This window comes from Antechinus flavipes, chromosome 2 (genome assembly GCF_016432865.1).
Source record: "Antechinus flavipes isolate AdamAnt ecotype Samford, QLD, Australia chromosome 2, AdamAnt_v2, whole genome shotgun sequence".
Lineage (NCBI taxonomy): Eukaryota > Metazoa > Chordata > Mammalia > Dasyuromorphia > Dasyuridae > Antechinus > Antechinus flavipes.
In genome coordinates, this window is record NC_067399.1 from 218,991,220 (window position 1) to 219,013,451 (window position 22,232).

A 22,232-nucleotide genomic window follows, 5' to 3' on the forward strand; every position below is an offset into this window, starting at 1 on the left:
GTTGTGAGAGGGAATTCTTGTATTAAGGAAGAGGCTGAATTAGATGCCTTCTAAGAACCTTTCTTACTCAGAAATCCCATTACTCCTTTATTTGTTTCCCAGCTGCTCTGAAGCTGATACTTACCTTCAGGAATTTGGCCAAGCTGGAGTTTCTTTGAGCTACTCAGAGCATGTATAGAACATCAGCACTGTTTCTGGAAACCCGTTGGGCCATAAATGGCAAGAGGAAGCTGTATGTTAGTGGGGTCTGCCTCTGGAGAGGCTTTCTGGCAGCATTTTTTGTTTACCTTAACTGAACTATACATTTTACATAAAATTCATCAGGAACCTGTGGATGTAGTTTTATTCCATTTATATGTAAATAGCCATTCCTGATCTTATATTTAGGGAATATATTTTTCTTCAATCTTCCCCTCTTGGATGATATTGAGTGGATCTATACATTCATACTTTTTAATTATTTCATGTAACAGGCAATTTATCTGGACTCCAGTGAATTTCAAAGTACATTATCGGAACTTTTGGTAGCAAAATAATTTAGTAAAAAGATTATTTTTTCTCCACTGAATATGGTCAATGATAGATAGCCAAGTCCTTCAAGTAGCATGTGGGGTGAGTACCCTAATCCCCAAGATATGCTATCTTACTGGGATACTTCAAGAATCTAGAAACTTTTTAATCCTGCGACTCTCAGTACAGATGCAGAGTAAACTTCTCTATGTTTGAGAACTGTCTGGCTGGAAAAAATATCATTGTGTAACCAGTCTAGTGATGAGTCTTTCTAAACTTACCAAATAAACTGATCTCTGAATACCAGACATACTGGGCCTGAGCTCACTTTCCAGAGTAGCAGAACTTACCAGAGGTAGGACCCCAATGGTGTGGCCTGCAAGAGTACAGGCTCACCTCCAGATGCCAAATAGGCACCAGATGGGGGGGCTTTCATGCTTGCACTATCCCTGTTCATATTCGCCCTGGGCCCTGCTAAGCATCTTGTCTCCTTAATTACTATACTGATTAAAATTGGACAGAGAAACAGCTGACAAGAAAAGTCATTGTTTTATTTCAATTAATATCTCTTGGCATTAGGCAGATATTAAATAACACTGGAATGCATAAGATTGATCAACACAGTGACGGTGCAAGGGACAAGGGGAGGAGGCAATGTTTACAAAGAATAGGGTAAGTAGAGTAACTACCCCTCAGGGGATGGTGACCACAGAAGCCACATCCCCCGGAGGGAAACTTTGATGGAAAAATGCAAGCTTCAGATCATTCCTTTTATTTCATGATTTTAATGCAGGACACGCTGGACCAACCAACAGTAAAAATGAACCTTGAACAAATATGTGCATTCAGATAGTGGACAGTGGAATAGCCACATTAATGGCTAAACATGCATTTCTTTTGAAAGACGGCAAGTTGCAGATGCATAAATACCACAAAACAACCAGCATTAGGTTAATCACAGGCCACTAAGGGAGGAAAAAGCTGGAAAAGGTATCAGATGCATTAAGTAGGTGACCTTATCATGAAACTGTACTTCACCATATATATATATATATTTATATATATAATTTATATATTAAAAGAAAGCGAAGACCATCATCGGATAAGTACAAGCCATTTTTTCTCAACAAAAAGAAAAAGAATAAAATCATGCACAGGAAAGGGTTCATTCTGTCTGCTTTTAGCTCCCAACTATTCAAACAGTCATTTTCAAAGCAAAATAAATTAGCTAACCTTGGCTCTATTTTATAAAGTCCTATCTCAGCTCTTCTCATGGTTATTAGAATGTATTCATACAGATTTCCCAAGTGAAAGGAGATGTCGCTCACCCCAAGGACCTAAGCCCCTCTTGCTGTCTACATGAAACATATCTCTAAGTGATATCAGGGCTCTGTAAAAGGAATCAGGATGACAGAAGGAACACTGAAAAGAATTTTGGATGACCAAAAGACTTTGGTCTTGGCGTGGATGATCGGGGGAGCTGTGGCTGGCCATGCTGCTGCATGGAGGGAAACCACCGGACCAAGGAACCTTATCCGAGAACAGCAGAGGAATGGTTTGAGAAGGCATCCATTTCTGTAAGCAAAGCTGGAATGACAAGCCAGTGGCTTTTTGCAACTGTCCAAGTATGGGTGGAATTAGAACTGACTTGCGCTGCTTGGGTCGCACTGTAACAACCGGACAATGGAAGGATCACTCTTGGCACCTTTAATGAATTCTTCCAGTGACAGCTTGCCTGAAGGAAACAACAACAACAAAAAAGACAACCAAAAATTTAAAAAAAGAGAAAAGAAAAAGAAAAGAGAAAAGAGTAAAAAAAGAAACCAAACCAAACAGAAACCCAATACCAAATTCCAATCAAATAAGTTGTTCCAAAAAAGTGCTTACCCTCCTCAAAATTAATAAGCTCACTTTTCAAACCTAATCCTTTAGCTTCCTGGAAAAAGCAAAATATAATATGCTCTCTCTAGTTAAAACTGAGTCTTTTTAAAAAAAAAAGTTCTTCATTTTTCATGATGAAGTACCATTGTAAATTATGTGGAAGGTTCAACATAGTAACTACAGCAAATGCTAAAGAACTTTGTGAAATATTATAAAAATCTGCTTTAATTCTCAAAATTTCAAGATGTTAGTAACTTAAAAAAAAGATATAACAACCCAAACTGGGGAAGGTAGTACTTAGTTGGGGAACAATCTGAATAAGTTTCTCACTGATTGGAACTACTATATCAAAGTGAGTCTCCTACCTCTGGCTTTCACCACTGAGCCAGAGAATCACAGACACCACTGAGCCAGAGAATTACAGAATAAAAGAACTGGGAGAGACCTTCAAGATCACACATTCCAACTTCTTCATTTTATAGACTGGGATAATTAAAATTTGGAGAGAGGAAGTCACTAATAACTTCCAACGGTTCCCTATTACCTTCAAGATTAAATAGAAAATCTGTTTGGCTTTTAAAGCCCTTCTATCCTGGTCCTTTCTACTTTTCCATCTTTTTATACTTTACTCCCATCCACCAATTCTGAAATACAGTGACAGTGACCTTGTTTTTCTTCTCACAAGATACTCCATCTCTCAACTCTGTAAATTTTCACTGGCTATCCCCTATACCTGTTCATCCCCATCTTCTGGCTTTTTTGGCTTCTTCAAGGTCTTCAGGACAAAACTTCTTCAAGAAGCCTTTCTTGGTCTCCCTTAATGCTAATTTATCTTCCTTCTGAAATTACCTTCTATCTACTATTATCTATTTCATTGATCTATCTGTACATATGTGTATCTAGTTATATAAACATATCTCTATCCATTTCTCATATCTCTATAGATCTATCTTGTAACTATATAGTCTAAATGTCTATCATATTTATATAGACATATAAACCTAGACAGATATCTATATTACACACACACACACACACAAATATACATAGATATATCTTTACACATATCTAAGAGCATACACACATGTATAGATCTATGGGTTCATATTTTTCTACATATATTTATATAGATATATCTCTATATAATCATATGTAGATCAATGGAGTCTCTATAAAAACAGATATAGATTTATATAGGTACGTATGCATAGAGATATATAATAAATATCTATACATACATCTATATCTTCCTGTTTATTTCTCTATTTCTTGTATGTGTCTATATATTGTTTCCACCATTAGAATATGAGCTGCCTCCCCCAGGGAGGCAATCCAAATTAAGTGAATTGGCCAAGATGACATAGCCAGTAAATAAGTGTCTGAATCTGGATTTGAATTCAGGTCTTTCTGATTCCAGGGCAGTGCTCTATATACTGTGTCAACTAGCTGCCCCCATGGGCAAGGACTTTTAAAGCTTTTCTTTTTATTCCAGTGCTTAGTACATAGTAAACTCTTAATAAATACCTTCTTGACTGACAGACTGGTTATAGAATTTTAAAATGTTAGAGCTAAGATTCAAATCCAGGGCCCTTTGATTCCTGGTACATCTTCCAGCTTCTTGCTAACGGGATCTAGATACAGTGGTTCTCACTTTCTTATCTGTTTTCAGCCAGGACTACAGTAAGCCATTCAGAATGCCTGAATGAAAAAGAATACTTCTCAGTGAAGAAAAGAGCTCTTTTTTAAATAAAAGAAATCCTCACTAGTCTTTCCTTCTAGGCTGAGGGTTCCCATGGTAAGGAGGATATCATACTTCCAGCTTAAAGAGAAAGTAGAAAGGAATGAAGTCAAGGGACATGCTGGAGTCAGCTCTAACAGGTTTTCAATTATTAAATTTTCTTTGTGAGCATTTTGCCTCAGAAATTAGCAATCATTACAAATCAGGGCTTCTGTTGACTGTCTAGACTTAAAAAGTGTTCACAAGGCAGATTAAACTTCAAATTGTGTATAGCTACTTTTTTTTTTTTTTTTTTTTTGCTCCAGAAGATCCTGGTTGTTAAACATTTACCAGCACATCTATGTATTGTTCTATAAACATTCCTTGAGTTCAGTGGGAGTGCAAAGGAAGATTCATGTAATGAAATCATCATCTTATCAGAGGCCTGGTGAATACAGGTTAATAAGAATAGTTATAAAAATAAAGTAATAAAACAATAATAACTGATATTTATATAGTGCTTTGAGGTTCAAAGTGCTTTATATCCATTATCTCATTTGAGCCTCATAACACCCTGATATTTAATGGAAAGGAAATAGTACTAATTATTAGAAGAACTATGTTTGACACCTAGTCTTGTTATCTTAGCTGACTACTCAACCCTAAAATGGGTCTGATTCTCTTTGACTATAAAATGAGTAAAATAATACTAATTAAGTATCTTTGTAAACTATAGAAAATAATGCATTTCAAATTACTCAGGAGAGGATCTCATGTGAAAGAAAGTGCTTTGAAAACAGAGTTAGTTATTTTGGGGGACTTGTGATTTCATTGGTGTAGGAAACTAGAGTGAGGGATGTCTTCTGCAAATGCAGATCAGCAACTACAATTGTGACTCTTAGCCTGAGTTCAAGGGCCACATCTGAGAAATCCAGGTTGTGTGATCCTGAATATGTCATTGCCTAGACAATTGTCTCAATAGTTATGAATAAATGAGAAACCTTGCAGCAGACCTGTGTGAGAAATAAAGAGAAAAAAGGGGGGCAAAATTTTATAAATTAAATAGTTTAAATTTCAGTGGGAGTTGGCATGGCACAGTGGAAAGGGGCGATGGGCCCAGAATTAGAAGACCTCATTTCATCTACCAGCTCCACTATTTCCTACCCATGGAACTTTGAACAAGTTGCTTAACCTCTAAAGACCTTTTCCCAGCTCTGATTCTAGTATGAATTAGTGATCATTAGTGTGAGAAGTGATCATTAGAGATCCTGTAGACTGTAGAGATCCTATAAGATGTCAAACTAAGAGGCCCAAACCAGGTTAAAAGGTAACTGGGAAATATTCAACAGAATAAATAAAAATATAATGCAACACAAACAATGTTAATTTGTGGTTTTCTGAGTCAATATGCAGCCTTGGGGATATCTGTTTCTATTTGAGTTGGACACTATTCATCTAGTCAACTTCTGTTCTACCTGTCCCCCAGTCCGACCTCCTTATTTTTGTACATGGGGCAATTGAGATGAAAATCAGATGTTAACATGATTTATCCAAATTTGTGCAAAGTAGCACCACAATGCACAGAATGCTGGGCCTATAGGCAGGAAAACTCATCTTCCTGAATTCAAATCTGGTTTCAGTCACTTACTAGTAGTGTGACCTTGGGCAAGTCCCTTAATCTTGTTGACCTCAGTTTCCTGTAAAATGAGCTAGAGAATGAAATGGCCAACCACTCCAGTATCTCTGCTAAGAAAACCCCAAATGAAGTCATGAAGAGTTGGACATGACTGAAACTTCTGAATTTCAAGTCAAGAAGACCCGAGTTCAAATCTTGATGCAGACACTTCCTAGCTGTATAACTGTGGGCATGTCATACGATCCCTGCCTCAGTTTCCTCATCTGTAAAATGAGAATTATGATATCTACTGCTCAGGAAATTGTGAAGATAAAATGAGAAAATATTTATAAAATACATAGCAAACCTCAAAGAGCTATATACTTGCTGGCTATAATTAAATAATAGTATTGATATTTAAAGTCAAGTGCTCCAATTATAAATATGGCACTCTTTCTAGGACTGCTTAAGGCAGATTCCTGAGATAATTCAAGTAAAAGTGTTTTGTAATTTTAAATCGCTGTATAAGATCATCACCACTGTCATCATCACCATTGTCACTGTTGTCATCATCATTATCATATTCAGGAATGAAAAGATTCAATTTCTTTGGGTAATGTATTCCAAGGTCTAAAAGTCTGTTAAATTGGGAAATTGTCCCCTTAAAGTCTACTCTTTTGAGAATAAAAACTTCATTTATTATTCTGTCCCTGGTAAACACAGGGACCAGGATGACTACCTAGGGACATTTATAAGATCATAGAACTTACAGCTGAAAAAGTTCTAAAAAGATCATATAGTAGTAGAAGCAAAAATAATGGATGTATTTCTCCCCAGCATTTTAAGGCTTGCAAAGTGCTTCAAGTCCCTTGTCTCAAGGCAGGTCTTTTTACTATTGATTCCCTCATGTCCAAGGTCACTCAAACATGGAGTAGAATCATGATTTAAGCCCAACTCTTCTGCTTCTAAGTCTAAAATTTCTTCTTTTCTAGGATACTCGAGTCAGAATATCTAGAATAGTCTAGAATGCTAGAATGCCAGAACTAGTAAGAACTTCTGAGATTATTAAATTTCCCCAGCCCCATTTTCCAGATGGGGAAACTAAGGCCAGAGAACTAGTCACTTAGAGAACTAAGGTGAAAAGCAGATCTGGAAACCAAGACCAAGGCTATAACACCATCCTCAAGCACTGACTCTCTTATCCCTCTTCCCCATCCAGACTAAACAATGCCCATTTTCTTTGCCAGAAATTTATTTGTGAGGCAAAGAAACTTTACCTGATTCAACCTTTGCTCCCCTCAGGCTACCTACAGCACAACCTTGGACAGGAGGAATAGACCATCTCCTGTGTATTGTGACTTATTAGCATATAGTGAATGTGCTGCTTCTAATTATATAAAATAACAATAATCCACTGCTATTTAGCATCTGACTTTTTTACATGTTGAAAATATTGCAAAGTATTGTGGAAATTGCTTTATAATAAAAGAAGCATTGTGCTAAAAAAAATAATAATAAAGCAAGATAAGCATATAGCTTCTTTTCCTTTCACCTGACAATTAGGTGTTATTATGGGCTCTCCATCGCTCCCTCTGTCACTCCACCCCCGGTTCTTGAGAACTAGTGTTACTGTCCCAGTCAGTAATTAGACACTCATATGTAGGCGAGATGTCACTTGAGGGCCAGAGACGGAATTGGAATCCGGTGACTGAGTTTCCTACCTATCTTTTTAGCTGTATTGTGTTTAAATGCTTCCCGGAATGCCAGAGATTATGACAGACGATGATAAAATCTCATGCCCTGGCAGTCCAGGCACTGCTCAGCCCAGTTGGCCCTTATCAACAAGACTTAAAGAACTGGTTAAATGCTTAAGAAGGCTTCAGTGCAGCCAATGTCTCTGTTGTCTTCTCAGGATGGTAGGAAAGGGTAGGGGTTGAGAAGCAGGTCTGACTCTTCCTGATGCAGTAAATGTCCTGGGGTTGGAGCACATAAACTTAGTGGGCCATCAGTAAACCAAGCAACCCGTGATCCAGGACAGAGCCATTTGTTTTCCAGGAATGGGTTTAAAAGGTCCTAGGAGGGCTGAGTACACTAAATGCTTGCTTTTACAAATAGTCTATCTTTTTACGAGGCAGACAGGTCTCTTTCTACCAGCATATACTCAAATTACCTTAGTCACCACTTCCCATTATTTTAAATTAAAGTTAGGAAATCCTAGAATGTCAGAGCCAATGTCCTTTCCCTCCCTGTCACCCCACCTTCCTCCACTGGAGTGAATCTCTACCTCAGACCTCATATAACCCTTGAGTAAGGTATTTATCATGAGGCAGCTGCTGGCCTCTTGGCCTGGAAACATCAAGATTTGAATTTAAATCTGGCTGCAGAGACTCACTAGTTGTGTGACCCTGTTTGCCTCAGTTTCCCCATCTGTAAAATGAGGATAATAACAGTCCTTTCCTTGCAGGATTGCTGTGAGGGTTAAATGAGATAATATTTGTAAATGTGCTAAGCACAGTGCCTGATCATATATACTTATTCCCTTCCTTCTTCCTTCCCCATTTATCATGAAATACTGTTAAGTGACTACTATTCCATGTGTTTATGCCGTAGTCCCCTAAATCCTAGGTTCACAGTACAACAAAGCCAAGGATTTGGAGATGGAGGATCTGGGTTTGAAAATACTTTCTCCGGGCCTTCCTAAATCCCTAAATCAGGTTTTAGTAGATTACATGCAAGATTCTTCCCAAACTTTAACACCATATAATTTAAAATATCCCATCTCCCTCAGCACTTAGTTCAGTGACATTTAATAAATATGTTATTAATTGGGACTTTAGAAGCTCTCTCATTTTTCAGAGAGGTAATGACTCGTCCAAGCTTCTGAGGAACATTCCTTTAGGATGCTCTTCAGAATTGAAGCACCACTATTAGACCTTGGAGTTTTCTTTAATGAGATGGAGTTATTGTTTTTGTTTTTGTTAATTGCATAGAATAAGGATTTTAAAATTTTATTTATTTTTGAACAAGGAATTTTTAACCCCATATCATCTCAAAAGACACAGGTTAGGATCAAGAATGTAACTTTCTTAATTAAACTGTACCAAAGTCAAATGGCCTGAGTTGGAATGTTGTTGTTCAGTCATTTTTCAGTCATGTCTGATTCTCCATGACTCCATGTAGGATTTTTTTCAGCCAAGATACTGGAGGGGTCTGCCATTTCTTTCTCCAACTCATTTAACAGATGAGGAAACTGAGGCACACAGGCTTAAGTGACTTGCCATGGTCACAAAGCTATTAACCCTCTGAGGCCAGATTTAACTTCAGAAAGATGAGTTTTCTTGAACCCAGGCTGATATTCTACCCACCACCCCAGGTTTGGAAAATAGGAAGTGTGATCTTGGTATTTATTTGGAGATAGGAAACCTGTATTTAAATGCCAGCTTGAATATTTATTACCTATGGGACATTGGGTGAATCACTCAGTTTTTTTCATTTGTAAAATGGTAGGTATAATACGACTAGAGCAGGGGTTCTTAACCATTTTTAGGGTATTATGGGCATTTTTAGAAGTCTGGTGAAGTTCATGGGCCTCCTCAGAATAACAGTTTAAAATGCATAATATAAAATATATAAATTATATATACACATATATATAATATAGAATTACAAAGAAAACCAATTATGTTGAAAAATAGCTATCAAAGTTTCTTTTTTTTAAAAAGAAGTTCATGAACCCCAGATTAAGAACCCCCGTGCTACTTGATTCTAAACCCCTTTTTAGCTCAGTCGATTCTTTTTTTTTTTTTTTTGCTGAGGCAATTAGGATTAAGTGATTTGCCCAGGGTCACACAGCTAGGAAGTGTTAAGTGTCTGAGGACACATTTGAACTCAGGTCCTCCTGATTTCAGGGATGGTGCTCTATCCACTGTACCACCTAGCTGCCCCAAGTCCATTATTCTTTGTAGTTCCCAATCCCTGGAGTTTTATGAGCAGAGGCTGGATGGCAGGTATTAGGATGGAATAGAGGTGATTCTTGCTCAGCAACAGGTTGGACTAACTGAACTCTGAGTCTCTGAGACTGAAATAGTCTCTTGTTCCTTACAGAGAATGGACACCAGGGAGTATGGAGGGAGGAGAAGGTCACTATTGCTCAAGGTCCTCTCAGGCTTTTCTAAATTCACAGGGAGGGCCAACAATTCCTTTGAGTCCTAAGTAGGAAATTCTTAGCCCCAGAGGATAAATTAGAAGGTGGAACACATTGTTCTAATCTACAAAGTGCAGAGAATGCCATATGTATTTAGAGTTGGGCTGGATGACTGAAGGTGTTTATTAGGGAATACTCAACATGATCTGAAGATAGGAAAACAAACAGAGATGGCTGCAGGGTATAGTTTGTTACGGAAAATTACTAAGTTACCCAGGTTTCATCTGAGCATAGGAAAAAGTATTTTTAATCAGCTCCAAAGGTGACTTCAGGCACGGTCTGACTTTTTCTTCCTTTGCCGTACATTTCTCTGCTGTCTGTAGGTAATTCAGTTACTGTAATTTCCCACCCTTGACCCCCACTCAAGGGGTTTGACTTTAGACAGGATGACTGGAGGAGGGGAGGGAGAAACTAGTGGTATAAATGAATGCATTCTGGTTTCTAGCAATGACGATAGCCCCATAGCCTACCATCATTGTTTGTGTCCATCTGCCGGAATATTTTGTCCGTTCGCTTCTCGGGAGTGGACTCATCTTCAGGCATTTTCATTACTGAAGATACCATTTTGTATATGGCCTGGAAAAGTACAAGGAAGAAGTTTTTAAGGACTCTGGAAAGCTCCAGGGTGAGAAAAAGATCTAAGATCATTACCCAGTTTGCAAACGCAGTACTTGATGAGTTGGGACTTTATATAGCCAGAATGAAAAAAGGAAAAACTAGTTAAACCGTTCTATCCTTTCCTACCACCCACACCACTCTAATGATGCATGGTGAAAGGAAAGGTTTGGAAGCAAAATTCGATGAGTGAGAGATGTTTCCCAATATACTAATCATTGGACCATTTAGAGCAGGATCTCTGATGTGACTAGCTGCTACCAGAGTTTCAGGTTATCATTAACTAAAGCTTTCTCTGTCAGGTCTCTAATATCACAGCAGGGATTTGTTAGTTGCCAGCTAGTTAAGAGCTTACCATAAAAGAATGGGGCTAACATCATTAGGGCTTTCATAACCAAGTACATATAAATTTGAGAATCTCTAAAATCCTGCTGAGTCATATCTAAGGCTTATAAGCACTTTCTCCTGTAGTCTCACAAAAGTACTTAGTTTCATGAACTTGTCCAGTAATGCTGGACTTTATCATATTTACCTTCTAGACTAAGCTCCATATAGGCAAGGAAAATGTCTTATCTAACTCATCTTGGCACAGAGCTCTGCACATAGTACTTAATAATTATTCTTTTATAAAAGAAGCATAATAACCATTTATAATTATGTACCTAGTGATAAACATGGCACACTGAAAACATCAGAAGATACTGATCAGATTTTCAGGTTTCAGGATTTTGATGCTGATAGAACAATCCTGAATTAAGTCCCATTTGGGTGAACCTTAGTTTTCCCTCATCTGGAGTCAGAGCCAAATACCTCAATGGTTGGCAGTGATAACTGAGTCTTTTGCTGATAGAATATCTACCTAAAAATAGGTCAGTTTTTATATATAAGCTAGGGTGTAACATATAAATGAGCCCACAGAAAATAGAGCTCTGTTTTCTATCTTAGGTTTACATGTAAGAAACAGATAGGTGGCAATTGAAACATATACCTTAACATAAAGATGTCTCACAATTTAATCTATGCATGTTAAACTCAACCTATTTGAGGGAGTGATAGAACAGATTAACGATTGATCTATCCTGGAGAGTATGAAAATGCCTTTCACGGGAGTGGTACCTCCCCATCCTTTCCTCCCCCAGAGGAGGATGGCACAGAGAAGATGGTAGCCCAAAGTGTTCCAATATATCTTTCTGCCATGGTGTTCTTGGCTCTGAATAGGTTCCAGGAGGCCAGGACTCTCATTTCAACTTTTTGCATTCATAGAAGAGAGATGAATCCATGAAGAGAACTAGTTTTCCTCTGGAACTCAGAAGTTAAAGATCTAAATTTAATTGTATTACTGTCATAATTGAGAGACTATTTTGCCAATTATAGAGCAGTATGTAAATATCAATTACAACTCTTCTTGTTATTATTTTTTCTTCTTCCGCTCAAAGAAAGGGTGGATGATCTATAGCATGTGAGCTGAAGATGACATGCCATTAATAGGATCTGGGCTAAGACAAATAGGATTACTCTCAAAGAAAACTGGGAAATCAGTTTGTCTTTGGCCCTTTCCCAGCTCTGCCTAGATGGGTGATTTGGGGCAATTCATTAATCATGTCTGAATTTTAGTTTCCTTCTTTCTTTAAAATGGGAAGACTGAATTATGACAGCGATGGTCCTTTCTCATGTTTTAATTCCTTCTTTTCTTCCTGGTAACTAGATGCCTAACAGTTCCGGCTCATTCTTGCTTTTAGCTAACACACCATTTATTTATCCCTGCTAAGGAGTTAACAAATTACTAAAGCCACAGGAATTGGTGATAGCCTGCTATCTCATAAGGTGATTGCACACAGTAGGTACTCAATACATTTTAAATGGTGATTTAAATATGATTCCTCATAGGGGTTAGTTGCATTTATCTTTTGACCAATCACATTAGCTGCTGTGGGGCTAAGACTGTTTTCTCAGGGTGTTATTATGCATAAGGTTCAATCACCTCCTTGCCAATCCCAAGGGTGGAGTGAATGAAAAAAGACTGGCATATTTCCTCTGAGAGATTGCCAATGCATGTCCTCAGGCAATGTTTTTCTCAATGTTAGGGCTTGTCCTACCACACAACCAACCCAAGCAGCTGCTGGGGTCAGCCCAGACCGCTGAAAACCACTTATGTTCGCATAATGCTTTAGGGGTTACAGCTAGTACTCGGCTTGATCTTCACAAGTCCATGAGGACGTTGTGAAGATAAAGTTTGAGAATGGTTATACTCATTGTTCTGATGGGGAAACTGAAGCTTAGGAAGGCCTGAAAACTCGTTTAATGTTGCTGAACTGGCAAAGTTGGTACCTGAATCCAGGTACTATGCTCGGCTCTTAGGGGGAAATAACCTAAGGATTATTGGGTGAGAAAAGCAAGTCAAAAAACAGGAAATGAGACAGTTTTTACACACACAGGCACATATATATATGTTGATGCTTACTAGCTAAGCAACTATGAACTAGTCATTACCTTTCTGAGACTCATTTTTTTTTACCTGGAAAATGGGCATAATACTAGCTGTCACAGGTTCCTCCTAGAGTTCTTCAGTGGTACAAATAATATAATGTATGTGAAATCCTTGGTAAATTTTAAACCATTATGTAAAAATCAGCTATTACATTTATTGTAGTTATAGACTTGTCAGCCTTCACATGATTAACTGTTATTACTATTATTATTACTATTATAGATTTCCCAATTTTCATGTGCTTATACCATACAATCCATCATGAAGATACTTCAATTATTCAATTCTAGCTGAAGAGGAAGCAAAAAATGGCCATGTGTCTCAGATAAGGCTTAGAACACAGGGTGAGGAGGAAGCAATGCTTCATCATTTCTCAAAGGCTGTCAGATCTCAGAGCAGAAGAAGCATTTAGAAGTCAGCAAGTCCAGCTCTCTCCCTGCCTCCCAGAAATGTCATCATCATTATCACCATCATATTTATATGTTTTAAGTTAAAATCCTTTACTACATGCAAATCATTTTATATAATATAATAATTCACATTTATAAAAGCACTCTGAACTTTACAAAGTGCTTTCTCTGATATTATTGAGGGAATGGCTGCAAGTATCACTGAGGCTCTGAAAGTGAAATGACAAGGCCAGCATCATAGAACCAACTTTGGAACGGCTACTTGTTGACCCCAAGGCCAGTCCTTTTTCTATTATATCATAGTGGAAATCAGGCCTGAAAAGCAGGCAAATCCCATTTGTAAAAATGATAATAGAAAGATATCCTTCAATTTCCCTTAGCAAATAAGCTAAATTGATGCCAGTTTAAATAACACCATGCTTAAGGAATTTTACAAGCACCCTGAGGTCTAGTCCCAGCTCAACGGTTCCTTGCTGTATGATTTTGAACAAGTCACACTGGATGCTCTCTTATGCCCCTTCCAGGGACAGCACATGAGCTTCCCCGAGTCCTCACCTGTACAATTTCGAGCATCTCCCCACGGCTTATATAGCCATTACCATCCAGGTCATACATGCTAAATGCCCACTTCAGTTTCTGTTCCAGCTTCCCCCGAGAGGTGACACTCAGGGCAATGATAAATTCCCTGAAATCAATCGTCCCATCACCATTTGTGTCGAAGGTGCGGAAGACATGTTCTGCAAACTTCGATGCGTCGCCATAGGGGAAGAAGTTGGCGTATATCTTTTTGAATTCATCGACAGTCAAGTGGCCAGTAGGACAGTCCTTTAGAAACCCTTTGTACCATTCTTGCAGCTCATGGTCAGTGAATTCAGTGTTCTCCCGGAGATCCTGAAGCACCTCAGGACGGAGTTTGCTATTTTGCTTCCCCATTCTGTTGTCCCAGGGAACTTATAACCTGAAAAACATAGAACTGTGTTCAGTTACAGTTATTTACTATAGTCAATTTATGTAGCACCCAGATTATTCACCTTTTAATATTGGGTGGGATGGCCCAGAATTTTGAACTATTCAAGTGAGAGTTTTTCTTCTAATATATTCACAACTTTTTTTTTTTTTAAAGACTCTTTCCTTAAAAGCATTCCTCTTTTAAAAGATTTTTCCAGTTTGAGTCCATCCCAGCAATATTTTTCTTTCTTTCCAAAAAAAAATTATTTATTTTTAACATTCTTTAAAGACAATTTTCAGTTTTGAATTCTCTCCCTCCCTCCAGGTTCTTCTCCACCCAGTAAGAAGGCAAATAATATGACATTAATTATACATGTGAAATGAAGTAAAACATTTTTATATTAGCCTTGCTGTAAAAAAAAACAAAGCAAGTAGAGAAAATGAAAAAATTATATTTGAGTCTGCATTCAGATTTCACAGTTCTCTCTTTAGAGGTGGACAGTGTTTTTCACCATGAATCCTATGGAATTGTTTTGGACCAATGTATTGTTTAGTTTAGATATGTCTTTTACAGTTGATTAGCATTACATTATCTTTTGAATTATCCCTCCTCTCTAGTCCTATTGCTTCAGTTCTATTTTCTCTAGCCCTTGATACCTCCCATCTGAACTATCATAAATGCCTCCTAAAATGTCTTCCAGCCACCATTTTCTTTCTCTTTCTAGCTTCTACAAGGCTGGTATTCTTTACATACAGATTTGATTACATCATTCTTTTTCTTGAAACTAATCAATAATTCCCTAATGTTTAAACCCTAAATGTTCAATACATTCAACTCTTGGACAATCTAAGACTTTCCTTTACAGTCTTATTTTTTATAATTCTCCTTACATACTGTACACTGTCAAACTGGTCTGCTTTCTTCCCCTTGGACATATACCTCCATATTTTTCTTGGCTTTTCCCTCATTTTGCCTGCTTAATTGCTACTCATTCTATCAGGTCTAACTTAAATTCTACTCTTCCATGAAGTTGTCTCTGATCCCCTCTTGATAATAATGAACTTTTTGCCCATGGGGTTTCCATAATACTTCCCATCTTTTGCCCCTCCCTTTAATATACTTTTTATGTAATACTGTATCCTATAGTTATACATATTCATGCACAGCCTCCATGTAGAACATTTCAAGAGGGCAGGGGTTAAGACTTGTCTAAACTTTTTATTTCACAAGAATTTCAGAACAGGAAAGGTCCACTTGTGCAACTAATCCAACCTACAAATGAACAGGAATCCCACAGCTAGGTGGCATAGGGGAGGAACAGAGTCCCGGACCTGGAGCCAGGAAGACTTATTCAAATCCTATCTTTCAGACGCGTTTTAGCTGTGTGGCCACTTGACTTATGCCTGCCCTCATCAGTAAGACACAGATAATAAAAGCATCTGCCTCCCAGGGTGATTGTGAGGATGTAATGAGATTAATATTTGTAAAACAGCTTAAGAACTTTAAAATTCTTTATAAATGCTATTATTATCATCATTATTATTAATTATCAAATGCTATGCCATTAGATTGTAAAGTCTGGTAGCATCAAGAAGGAGGACATGGAAGGGGCAGTATTTGAGCTGGACTCTGAAAAATAAGTAGAGTTTCAAAGGTGGAGAAGATGAAATGGGAAAGTCATTCTATATATAGGGGACAGCATAAGCAAAAAAAAAAAAAAAAACAGATATAAGAAAGGATAGAGTATGCATCCAGGGAACATAAAGTCTAGTTTAGCTAATATAGAATTTATGAAAGGAAGTTGGAAATGTCAGGTCAAAGATAGGGGATTCAAGCCAGGTTGTAGTGGATTTTTGAATGCCAAATTTTGATTTTATTGTTCCATCTTCAAACCATAATCTTAGATACAGAAAGACTAAACCAGAGGTAAATATTTATAGAACACAGTCATAGTGAATGTAGGGGAGAATCTCTGTCCCCATTTCGGCACAGTATAGCATGCACAAAGATAAAATATAAACATGATAGTTTGAGCAATTTTGGCAGAGTACACTATTAAAATGGCTGGCAAATCTCATGGAGATCTAAGTTAATTAGATAAGAATCAAACACTCTTTTACCTGGGCTTCAAACACCCATTTTATATATGAAAACTCAGCAACTCAAAGGCGAGGCCCCAGACACCATATGGCCAAAGAATTTGCAAGCCTCTTGCTCTCTTTTTCATTTTCTAATTCAGTCCATTTATTCCTCCTTTGTCCAACCTCTCTATCAATCCTCATTCAGCTCTGGGGAAAAAATAACACTAGCTGCTGCTCATTAATGATATATATACAGCAGGCTGAGCCCTAGAGAGGGTGTGTTGCCATTAGCTGCTTCTGTGAAGGAGGCAGCTCCCAACATTGCAGCCCCTAGGGTTAGTTATTCTTGCTCCATCAATCATTCACGTTTGATTCCCTGTTGCAGCTTTGCTGTTTAAACAAACACAATTTCCTGGTTTCAGGGAATTTGAACTCAATGCTCCCGGCATCCCCTGAGATGCCAGTTGTCCAGTTGGCTCTGTTTGTCACATCACTAGTGGAGGCATTATGGTGTGAGAAGGAAGAAAGCTGGCTTTGAAAATAAGCGACTTGAGTTCTAATTTCCAACTCAGAAAAAAATGATCAGTAGCAGGTCACTTCTCTTATGTTGGTTCTCAATTTCTTTACTTGTAAAAAAAAGAGCTATTTTGAATCAGTGATCTCTAATGAATTTATTATAAAAATTGAGAATTCAGGCAGATCCTAGGCAATCTTGGAGACAAGTATGAGCAGGGTATCTTTCCATCCAACATATTTTAATACATCCCAATAATGACCTATAGGCAGGGGAGAATTAAGAAGAACCCAATACTGGATAGTTATAGTATCTTTGCTCCTATTGTCTTATTGTAATGTGAAGAAGAACCTGTATTCTGAACGCTATTCCAATGGAACACGATTTCTGGCAAGTTCTATTGAATGAAGAAGATTTTAAGTATAGGTCTTAAAATGAACTGCATGTTTGTTACCCAGATAAATTCACAGAGGCTTATTACCAAGTTATTTGTAGGATGAAGAATTTGTCAGTAACTCTTGAAAAACATTTACTAAATTTTAGCAGGGCTAAGATCTGTTTTGGGAGAAAGAGCACCAAGAAAAGAGTAGAACTCTTTAGTGGTGAAGTGTGAAGTTTTTGCTAAGTGACTCAAGCTTTTCAGAACACTACAAAAGCTCATTAGTATCCAAAACAATTAGAAAGAGATTTGTCTAACCGTCTACATAAAAAAAACTAAAGTGGATGAAAAAGCTATTATTTTTCTAGATCATGACATGTATGTAATAGAACCATCCATCAATATGTATATCCTGTACAAGAATTACACTTTCTTATTTGACTTCTCCATTTTAGTCTCCTTTGCTGGATCATCATTTATCCTAAGTCTTTGTCCTAGGCTCTTTTTTCCCTGCAAATTCCTTTGTTTAGCCATTATCATCATTGTTATCACCATCATTAATGACAATCAATCATAATTATCATATATCAAACTGACCCTGATATGTTTTTTAACCCGTCAAACAGAAATGTGTTATTACTGGTGGGGCTTTGAAAACTTACAGGCTTGTCTCAGTATCCTACAGTCTAAGACTGAAATCAGGAGCTCACTCTACTAGTACTCCCCACCTCACACAGGACTGCTATGAAGAATATTTTTTGGAAGCCTAAAACTATAGAGAAGTGCCAGTTCTTTGACTCTGAAGCCTTAATAACTGTGATAAATAAATGTTCTAAACATGGTTCTAAAGGTCTAATGATGAAGAATGCTACTATTATGCTGACAGATAATGGACTCGGGTTTAAACACGAGATACATTTTTGGATATGATCAATTTGGGAATTTGTTTTGCTTGATTATGAACATTTATTATAAATGTTTCATTTTTGTTATCTTTAATGTGAAGGGAATGAGTAGGAAATAAAATAAATGCTTTGTTAAATGAAAAAAAAATAATTAAAAAAAAGTCAATTCTTGGTGATAACCTATGAGCTTGTTTTCTCATGGCTGAAGGCAGTGATACAAACATTCAGCCCACTTAGTTCACAGGTTGTTGTGAGGAAGGTGTCCTATAAATCTTTTTTTTTTTTTTTTTTTTTTACTTTGGTCTTCAACTTTTTCTTTTTCTTTTAATTTGAGTGTTCTATAAATCCTAAGGAGAACTAGAAACAGAACCAATTTTCTTTAATTTATAAAGATAGGACCTCCTGGGAGAGTTTGAGTCTGCAGGCTGGAGCAAAAGCCTCCCCTATATCATCCAAACCTGTGTTAAACATCCCTCCAAGGGGTCCTACCCAGAATTCCATGCTTTTACATCAATGGAGAACCATTCGTCAGAGACTCACCCAACATTGAGAGCTTAGTTGTTCATTTTATAATCCACTCATCCTTGCTGGAAACTAAATCACTCCCCTGAATGCACAGATCAATTTGCCTTCAAAATGCATTTGTCAGGTTTCTTTTCTTACCCAGCATGTTAAGCAGTCAGGGCTGTGCAGCCTTCTTTCCCCACAAATTACATGTGTTTACAGAGAGGAAAAGATCAAATTAGAGTACAAAGCAAGGTGCACAACTGACAGAAAATAATAGGTTGAGTGGATTTTCTTCTACCTTGGGAGATTAATGTTCTTCCATCTACTTCCCATTAGCATCGCAGATTGAAGAAAGTGTAAGATTATGGACACAAACTGTTTAGATTTGGGCTCTCCGAATGCCTTTGCATTCTATTTTCACAGTTGACTCTCCATCATCTGGCTAATGAGAAAAAGCAGGAGGCACATAGAATCATTGCATTATAGTATTTTACAGCTAGAAGGGACCTTCAATCTCATCTAATAAAATCTTATTTTATAGAGGTAGGGGTGGGGAACTAAAGCCCAGGAAAGTAGTGACCTATCTAAGATTTTACAGTTCATCTAGATTTCTGACTGCACGGCTTCATGGAAAGAATACTGGATAGAGAGCTTCAAATTCTGTCTCTGTCACTTACTACTTGTGTGACTTAGACCAAATCATTCCTCTCAGGGTCTCATTCTTTTTATTCTGTAACATGATGGGGTTGGACTACATGGTCTCAAAGATCCCTTCCAGGTCTAAAATCTATGACCCTATGACTTCCAGATCCAATGTTCTTACCTATATGTAGAACCATCTCTCAAGAACAGAAAAAAAGAACTCCTTTAGTTACCCATTCAGGGTCACATGCATGGGCTCACTTCTAAATCAAGACAGTTCCTGCTTTCAAGGAGCTCACATTCTTAAGAGAGGATGATGCATATGGAAGGTGTCAGATGCAAGTCAGATGGAAAAGATTATATGGTCCCAAGGGTACACTGGCAAAGCAGATAGTAATGGCCATACTATCATTTTCACTGATAAAATCCTATCAGTTTCTTATACCATTTGACAGTACTTTGTTGGCAAGAATTTTAAGTAGCAGTGGCTACAGCACCCACAGAAGCAGTTGTCAGGTAGCATCCCTTGGATCCCTTGATATTTTAGCTAGGTAGGGGTGTCTGCCCCAAAGTGGCAGCTAAAGCAGTGGTACAGATGGGTGGCCCTTTCTCCCCAGAAGTTGCTTCCTTAAATAATGACTATTGTGGCTAGACTGGAAACTGCTTGAGTGGTTGGGGTGGAATCTGACACTCCAAAGGCTCTTTAGGAAAATAATCCTGCAAAGATACACAGTATGGATTGCAGTGGGAAGGGACTTGAAGTAGGACGATCAATTAGGAATCTAGGCAAGTAGTGATAAAGGTTAATTGTTTGGACAGAAAAAGAAGGGGATAAATATGAAAGATGTTGCTTTAGGTCAGGGGTCCTAAAACTTTTTAAATAAGGGCCAGTTCACTGTCCCTCAGACTGTTGGAGGGCTGGACTATAGTAAAAACAAAAACTTTGTTTTGTGGGCCTTTAAATAAAGAAACTTCATTGCCCTGGGTGAGGGGGATAATCATCCTCAGCTGCCACATCTAGGCCATGGGCCTTAAGTTTGAGGACCCCTGCTTTAGGTACAAATATCCACCATGCATATCTAGTCACTTAGAAGTGAAGTATGTAAAATTAGATAATACAAGAATTCAGTAAAAATAAAGGAAGCAACATAAAGGATGTCAACAGAAGCATACTCTAGGTGCCAAGACTGGTAGAGGCAATAAATGCTAACAGAATCAAGTCTTTGTGGACGGGGAGGATCACAGAAGGCTTCAGAGTATGAATAATTGAGCCCAGAGGAGAACTAGGATTAATATCAAATGAGTGTGAACTGGAAGGTATCTTCAGTGTCAGAAAGCATCTTAGTTCTACCTTTCTAGTCCTTTCAAATTAATCCCATTCATGTACTCTATGTTAAAGTCAAACTAATGTTCTAGAAATTACCTGAATTTTCTGTGGTCTCTCATCTCTTTGCACCGGCTGTTTCTTGTAACTGAAATATTCTTACCTTCACGTCTTAGAATTCTTAGCATTTTTCAAGGCATGGCTTAAGGTGACCTTCTCTGAGAAGCCTTTCCTGATCATCCCAGATGCTAGTGCTCTCCCTTATTTCTAATCATCTTATATTTACTTATTTGTGTAATTATCTTATTTCCCCCTTTCCACCCATCATCTTAAGATCCTTAAGGCCAAAGACTGTTTTTGTTTTGTGACCCAGTTCCTTTTGGGTAGTGGGCACTAATATTTGTGGCTGAATTTTATTGTCCAAGGAACTGATTCAAGCCCACATGTTCTAAATTCAAATCGAATGGTCTTCCCATTACATTGACAATGTAGAATGAAATAGGGTATTCCAGGCAAGAAAAATGGCATGAGAATGAAGAAAGGAGAATAGATCAGTCTGGCTGGAGTCAAGGGAAATGCCAAAAATTTGTGGCTTTGGGAATATCACTGACTTCCTCTGAGTTTTACTGGCCTCATCTTTAACTGGTGATAATAATACTTTGCTGTTAATGGAGTCCATGTGTGCCAAATAAACTAGCCTGAAGGTAAAGGGTGGGACTGGATGTTCTCTCATCTATCTTCCCAGACCTAAGATCCATGGTTAGTGATCTGTACTCCATGATGGATTCTGTTGCTGGTTTTTCAGACTGAGTTCATTTTAGAATTATCTCCTAAGTGACACTGAAATCTCCTCACCAGAGCAGCTTTGTAAGATGGACGACCTACTCTAATTTTTATGGGGTCATTAATGGAATCCATGCATGCCAAATAAACCAGACAGCCTCCCATTCACTCCCAGTCACCCAGAGGGAGCAGCCTGCATGCATTTAACAAAGGGCCTGTATGAAATATTTAATAATAAGTATCTCATTTTCAATCTCTCCTGGAGTCTCTCAGACATAAGTCAGACAACCTTGCCAAGAGAAGAGATAGTGAAAGACATAAGATGGGGTGCCTTTCACCATTCACTCTGCCATTCATTAATTAAACAAGCTAATGAACAAAAACTGGGTTGAACCTTCAAGTTTCTCAGCTTACTGGTGGAATCTGACTCCAGACAGCAAGTATTTCTGCAATAAAGAAAAATTGTAGCTCTGTTTATCAAAGAAATTATTGCCCTAATATAGTCATTAGAAATAAATTACAATTTTCTACTTCCTAGAATGTATTACTTTCATCTCTGAGGAAGACAGCACCCTGAGGAAAGAGGAGTGTGTGTGTGTGTATATATATATATATATATATATATATATAGCTATTAGTGGAGGAGAGGGGAGGGGATAGGAGGCATGGGCTATTTAGAGTGAAATGCATTTTATAATTTGCTTAAAA

The 22,232-nt window shown here is 37.8% G+C and overlaps 1 protein-coding gene across 2 annotated transcripts in view; it reads right to left on the reverse strand.

Moving 5' to 3' along the window:
* Window positions 1-1,040: 1,040 nt before the first annotated feature.
* The window catches only part of HPCAL1 (hippocalcin like 1), a 185,351-nt gene continuing 164,159 nt past the window's right edge, over window positions 1,041-22,232 (reverse strand). For both annotated transcript variants that reach the window (XM_051976198.1, XM_051976197.1), the window contains 3 exons: window positions 13,996-14,398; window positions 10,398-10,503; window positions 1,041-2,245 (listed from right to left, as the gene is read on the reverse strand). In XM_051976198.1, coding sequence (XP_051832158.1) covers window positions 2,148-2,245; window positions 10,398-10,503; window positions 13,996-14,373 — 582 coding nt within the window. In that variant the 5' untranslated portion in view covers window positions 14,374-14,398 and the 3' untranslated portion in view covers window positions 1,041-2,147. The remainder of the gene's footprint in view (window positions 2,246-10,397; window positions 10,504-13,995; window positions 14,399-22,232) is intronic.